Below are 6,946 nucleotides of genomic sequence, written 5' to 3' on the forward strand. Positions count from 1 at the left end.
TTGGAGTCGTTTATAGTCTCCTGGGTTTTCTGCTATTCCTACTGTACTGGTTTGCGGTGTTGCTGAATCTGCTGTTGCTGTGTTATTACTGCTGCTGACTTCTCCTTCTTTTGTTCTTGTACTGCTGTTTCCAGGTACACATTTGTACAATCTCGGCTTGAAGCAAAAAATGAAATATTAATCAGGCTTTGTTCCTGTTGAATTCCTCCTGTTTAGATTTGTGGTTGAATATAATTTTTCTTTCTTCGTATAAAGATGTAGTTGAATGATTAATGAATAATGAGGTTGCATATGTATACTTTCTTCATCTAATAATGTTAGTTTAAATTAATCGGAGAATAATTAATCTGTTTTGATATTATGGTCAATCTCATGTTCTAGTATTATTGAATAACAGAATATAAAATGAAAGCAGTTTTTCTTTGTACAAACTCGATCGCAATTTTCCATTCGCATTAGCCGTAAACTAATAACTAATAAGTTACGTTTTTCAGCATGTAAATAATTAAGAGATTTTCTTTTATTTTAGAGACGAACTTAATAGAAAATATAGTCATTGTAGGTTTATCCTTTAAAAATAAAAATGAGACGAGCCTCGCCAAATAAAACGTATAGATTGCGGGGCCCTCACAAAATGTATGGTTTAATTAGAATTCGGAAGGACCGTTTAGCGAATTTCACGGTCTTCCCCAAAATAATAACGCGATAGTCTCTTTAGGCGCGTGTTTAATATTTTACTTTCTTAAGCCTGGGTGTGCATTTCATGCGACCCGAATCCAAATCCCAAAACATCAAATAAAACGTGTTCCGGATTGTGGGTGCATTTCATGTGACGCAGTCCAAAGACGTGTTTTAAGCGATGTTCACATTTCTTTTAAAAACAATAATAATAAAGCGGTTAAAAGATAAAATTTGCACATAAGTTCATATTTGTATAAAATCAGATAATCAAGCCGAATATAACAGTTGAGCGACCGTGCTAGAACCACGGAACTCGGGAATGCCTAACACCTTCTCCGGGTTAACAGAATTCCTTATCCGGATTTCTGATACGCAGACTGTAATATGAAGTCATTCTTTTCCTCGATTCGGGATTAAAATTGGTGACTTGGGACACCCTAAATCTCCCAAGTGGCGACTCTGAAATAAATAAACCAATCCCGTCTCGATTGTCCTTTAATTGAAAAAAACTCCCTTGCACCCTCAGGTGCGGAAAAAGGAGGTGTGACAATAGGTCCCTCTCTTGCTCTTTGTCCGCAATGCTCTTGTTTTATCGTTTTGTAAGAGATTTCTTTTTTTGTTTATAAGGGAGAGACTTTATGATAGGAAGTCAATTACTGATTAATTGAAAACTAAAAGTAAAAAGGACAAGGAAAAAGGATAATGGCACTATTTTCTTAAGGTGATGAAACTCTATAGTAAAAGATAAAAAAACATCCGATTTATTACACAAAGAAACCAAATGTTGCCGCACTCTAGGAAAAGAAAACTTTCACACTACACAATGTGTAAAAACACACTACACTCTTGATTCATTTCATTTGAGCTATTTTCCAAGAAGATGACGCCTACAACCAAGATCATGTCTACAAACACTGGCGAATCCAAATTGATTTGCTTATATAGTCTAAGATCCATCACTGTCTGTCTACACAAGCTCAAGTTCTCCCACCTGCAGCTTCTTGAGCCTTCTGACCAGTTTCCCTTGTCCTCTGTCCCATGGTTCCAGCTGTATCCTGCACTCTCCTTTTTCCATGTTCCAACTGCTCTCTCGCCGGCCCTCTCAAGTAGTTTATGATCCAAGACAGCGAAGACAGCGCCGTAATACCGAAAGCTCCTGATGTCAAGAATCCAGTGACAGCCAATGCTATGGTTAGAACTGCAGGCACCAAAACGGGGCTGAACAGCAAGAACAGAGGAGTTGCAACGACAAGACCGATAAGAGTTCCTGTAAGCGTCAACCCTGCAAGACAAAGGAGAGCACCTCCAACTGGGAAGAGAGTAACTACTGCTAAAACTTGTGATTTTGATGGACCCTTTTGAGGGACGAGGCTTTTCATGGCTTCAGTGGGTTGTATTTGTTGCTGCTGCTGCTGGCGTGGGTCAGCCATGGATTGGATGGATATATGTGGAGAGTTAGATTTTTTAGCTAGAGAGGAATTGAAGTGATACGAAAGATTAATGGAGGAGTTGATGAATTTAAAGAGGAGTTGAATGGACGCGTGGGGAGTGGAAGTGACACATGTTGCAGAGACGGAGCGTAGAGGTTTGCATGACAATTAGATGGTGCCTTCTTATAAAGAGATGACTATCAATCTGTTTGCCCTTTTCCTTTATTTTGTTCTATTCTACGGTTGGCATTTACTGGCTCTTTTTTCAATTCCATCTTTTCTAGTTCTGTTTATGAGGTGATTTTATTTTTATTTTTCATCTTTGGGACAAAATTCTACTTTCTTTTTCTTCAAAATATGGAGCTTCGCGGTGGAAAATATCAACGTAAAAATTGCTGTGGATCGATAATATGCGGTAACACCATTACTCCAAAATAATAAGAAGTAATAACTCATGATAAAAATAACTATATTACTTTTGATACTTATTTATACTTAATATTGAAGTTTAACTTAATTACCAGTTGATACATACAAAGTAACGTATTAGACCTCAATTTTTCTCATTTTCTTACTTTTGTTAGATGTTGTTACAAATGTTGAGGATATTCTTGAGAGATTTATATCTCAATTTTGAAAGAATTTGATAAAGATTCGAGGTGGTTTTGGTTAGAATTTTAAATTGAAACTCGAAGAAGAATACAACAAATTATATATATTTTGTACAAAAATATAATATACAAATTATATATATTTTGTATATTGTATTTTGTACATACAATATATATACAACTGACATAATTATATACAAGTTATATATACATTGTAGTTTTCGACTGAATTCTGTACAAAAGTTATATTTAAATTGAATTATAGATTTTGATCAAATTTGTATATATTTTATAAAAAACTATAGTTACTTTTTGTAAATAATTTTTTTAGATAAACCGGATAAATAAATTTAAAATTTTGTATATATACGAAAAGTCCCAAAAACATCTGTCTCAAAACACATGATCGACTTTACCCTAAGGTGAGTAAAGTAATAGTAAGCCCCCACAATATTAAGGCCTAAAAAATTACCCATATTATATAGCAATTTAAATAATTATATTATTATTAGTGAAAAGGTAATTTTTTTTTAATTATTTGCTGCCAATTTGCGATGGAAATGCATGCAGTTGAAAGTTGTAGCAATTTTGATTGTTGATAAAGTATTTACATTTGAAAGTTACAGCCAATTACTTCCGGCTTATTTTGTCTAATTTATTTCAATTTAAATCAATCTTCTTTATAATGCTATCTTTGTATAATTTTTTTTTCAATTCTTTTATTGCTTCTATAGATAATTTTCAAGCTAATTAGATTCTAGCGGTTAGATTTATTAGCTTAATATTAAATGTTTTTTGAAACATCATATTTATCATTATGATACTATTGGTTTCATCTTATTTTTAGCGTTAAAGTGCAAAGAGAAATGTACAAATAGAAAATACTCTTATTGGCATATGGATAAGTTTGCAAAAATGCAAACTTCTCTTGTGGTTTTATTTAGATTTATGCCTCATATATTGAGATTAAATATCTAATAATGTATTGATGAGTTCTTGTTTATCGCAATTATCTCTCAATCAATTACGATAATTTACTAAAAATATTCTCTTGAATTACGCTAGCTCACACTTTTTCACCGCCTACTATGATCACGTTAAAGCTTCGTCATCTCTAACCCCTCTTTTAAACCTGCCGTATTGATCTCTCATATATATTAAGAGCGACATTGTTCGACAACAACCTAAATATGCTTTCTTTCTCAAGCAATACACAATAAATAGGCACAATCAATTGATGGACATTTAATCAACAACAATAAACACGTAGTTGAACAAGTAGGGATATTCAAAGACAAAATTATATTAAAACGTAACAAGAATTCATCCTCCAAAAGGTTCCATCAACCCCTGGATTACATAATTAAGCTACTCATAATTGTTTAAACAATCATAGTCATATTCAAAAGCATTAAACTACAGTTTAAAGAAGAACGGAGAGAAAAACTCTTGTGATTCGTGATCGAGAGTGTTCTGTAGCCTTTTTCCTTTCCAATAATGTCCAACCCTTCAAACACTAACTTTAAGAGGTATTTATATGGTGAGGCCAAAGTCTACATGTCCAAACATAATGAGGAAATAAAAGTAGCTCGGATAAGCATCGTCGGTGCAGGGCATTGTCAGAGGCACCAATATTACTCCCCGAGGCACCCATAAGAGGCGTCAACATTATCCTGCGACGCGCTATCACAGGCGCCAATGACAATGCCCTTGACAAAGCCTTGCATTGTCTAAGGACGCGCTATAAAAGTAGCAATTCTTTTATTGCATCATTTTGTAGCTTTGAGGTACCATTTCGTGCAATTTTTCTCTGCTTCATGTCCAAGCATTCCTACACGTAAAATAAACTCTATTAAGATCTAGCATCCAAACAACAAGCAAGTAGGGTAAATAACGTCAAAATATATGGAATTATAGCACGCCATCTACACTCCACGATTAAATGTTGCTCACCCTTGAGTCAACCAACTAAACACTTCCTCTTCAAGGACCCAACAAGCCACACATTCATAACACATTACACCTATGACCATAGTTGATAGCAACAATTAAGCTCTAGCATATGTGATTAAAATACACTTCCCGTACTTATGCCTAATTTCAAAATATTCACACAGGGACATGATTATAACATTCCTAGCCTCGAAAACTAACTCAATATGACAATGTACATGAGGCTTGAATATTAATCTAACAGAAAAGTCTAATAATGTTACTTATCCTTGTAAAACCATGTACCCTCACATTAAAACAAAAGATTAAGCAGTCCACACATCCAAATCATATGATCGAATATATTTTAAGGATTCACACATATGAAGAAAAATCACTCACTCTCTCAAAGAAGTCACATACACGCAAGAGGTACCAGAGGCTTACCCATTATGTAAACCTCTACTAATGTAGGCCCACTCAGTCCGAAATCAACTAGGACTTTATTATGGATGTAATAGGGGCTAAGGGACGGGTATGATATATTTAGGATATAGTGGCTAATCCTCCTAAGAACTTTAACATATCACGTATTCAACTTTAAGCGCAAAATTTCTTCGATCCACTTCAATCATCACAAGATAACTCAGCCCAGAATATTTTCCTCTTCTTTACGCACTGCTTCAGATCACATCCACTAGCAAAAATAAGAAACCTTTATTTATTTATTTATTTTTTTCCTCTTTTTTTTTCTTTTGTATTTTTGACATGCTGCTAGTGAATTTTTATTTAAAGCATAAGTGCACATTTCTTCCTTTATTGGTTCCACTCAAAAGTTACCCTAAGTTTTCTCATTATTTCTTTCTAGCGCTCTCTTTACAATTCAAGTGCTTTAAAAGGTCTAAGGATCAAAATGATTCAATTAAGAATAAACGGGGATAGACTTGTAATGCGGGTGCCAAAAGAAAGGCTTATAGGCTCAAAAGGGTAACTAGGGATGATTTTATTTGTGATAGAAACAAAACTCACAAAGATCAAAGAAATCCTAACCTCACTTATCAAACAGAGCAACACCTAGGATTTTGCTTCAATTCACATTCCGGTCAAGTTCTAGACTTAAATGCAATAACATGGACTATGCAAAGAACTCACGTCACACATGGCACATGACTCACTAAAGAACATTCCCATTCCGACTCTCAGTCAAACAAGTATTCACAAAGCCAAGAGATATATTAAGCATAAAATACAAAGTGAACACAAGGAAAGCAACCGAGACATAAGAGTCATATCACATGCTATTCATTTTATCAAGGCATCATCATATATTTAAAGCTAAGGAGCAGTGAAACACATGCCAGATCCTAAGTATGAAACCATCATGTTGGACCAAGTAAAGGTGGAGTTTTGAAGACTGACAAAAGAACTCAGACATGGACTAGGTCAATCTTGTGAAGCACAGTCATGATCAATCCAAACATGTGAGATGCATGTGAAGGAGATAAATCTAACTTATCAGAAGTATTATCTCCTGATCTAATCTAAAAGGTTGCATATTGGATAAGGAGAGAAAAAACTCCTTACACAAAGAGAACACAGTTTTAGGAAGAGGATAATGTTAGAGTATGAGATCAACTAGAACTCTTCTACCATAGAAGAGTAGCATCTGTATCCCAAGTCAATCTCTAATTACTAACCCATTATATATCAGTGTTGTTCTCTTTTACAGGTAATACACATAAGCAGAAGTTAAATGTAAATTGAGAGAAAAAGAGCAATGCGATTTTGCAAGCAATTTATGTGTGATTCAAGCGTGCAATCCTAAAGCTACTTGAACAAGATAGAAGAACCAGTTCCAAGTGTCTATCTTTTATTCTAGTTCAATTATAGTAGGTAATTTTACATTGTACCTTTTAGCTTTTATAGAAGCAATTGTATTAGGTACCTAGAGTATTCAAGTTAGATTTAACTTGAAGTTGTTGCAACAGTTGAGGCTGTGTGCCACAACGAGATTAGAGTTAATTCTAGGTTTACAAAAGAGTTTTTGTAAATGCAGTTTTTGGATCAGTGATTTTAGTGGAAGTTTGGAAAAATCCTACTGAGTAGTAGGTCGTGATTTTTTCACCTTTTGAGCCACGTGTTTTCCACGTAAAAATCTCTGTGTTCTTTATTTTCTTTGCTTATTATTTCACAAATAGTAGTAGTTGGAACACATAAAAGAACCATGTCCTTCTATAATCTAGTTAAGCAAAAATTGGGTACCACACAAATCACCCCCCCTCTTGTGTGATA

At 34.4% G+C, this 6,946-nt stretch overlaps 1 protein-coding gene across 1 annotated transcript; it reads right to left on the minus strand.

Moving 5' to 3' along the window:
* Positions 1 to 1,473: 1,473 nt before the first annotated feature.
* LOC104216483 (oleosin H2-like) lies at positions 1,474 to 2,162 on the minus strand. Its single transcript, XM_009766531.2, has one exon. The coding sequence runs from the start codon at positions 2,109 to 2,111 to the stop codon at positions 1,659 to 1,661; it is 453 nt and encodes a 150-aa protein (XP_009764833.1). The 5' UTR covers positions 2,112 to 2,162; the 3' UTR covers positions 1,474 to 1,658.
* Positions 2,163 to 6,946: the final 4,784 nt, after the last annotated feature.

The sequence above is a fragment of the Nicotiana sylvestris genome, chromosome 10, assembly GCF_000393655.2.
Source record: "Nicotiana sylvestris chromosome 10, ASM39365v2, whole genome shotgun sequence".
In the NCBI taxonomy this organism is placed as follows: Eukaryota; Viridiplantae; Streptophyta; class Magnoliopsida; order Solanales; family Solanaceae; genus Nicotiana; species Nicotiana sylvestris.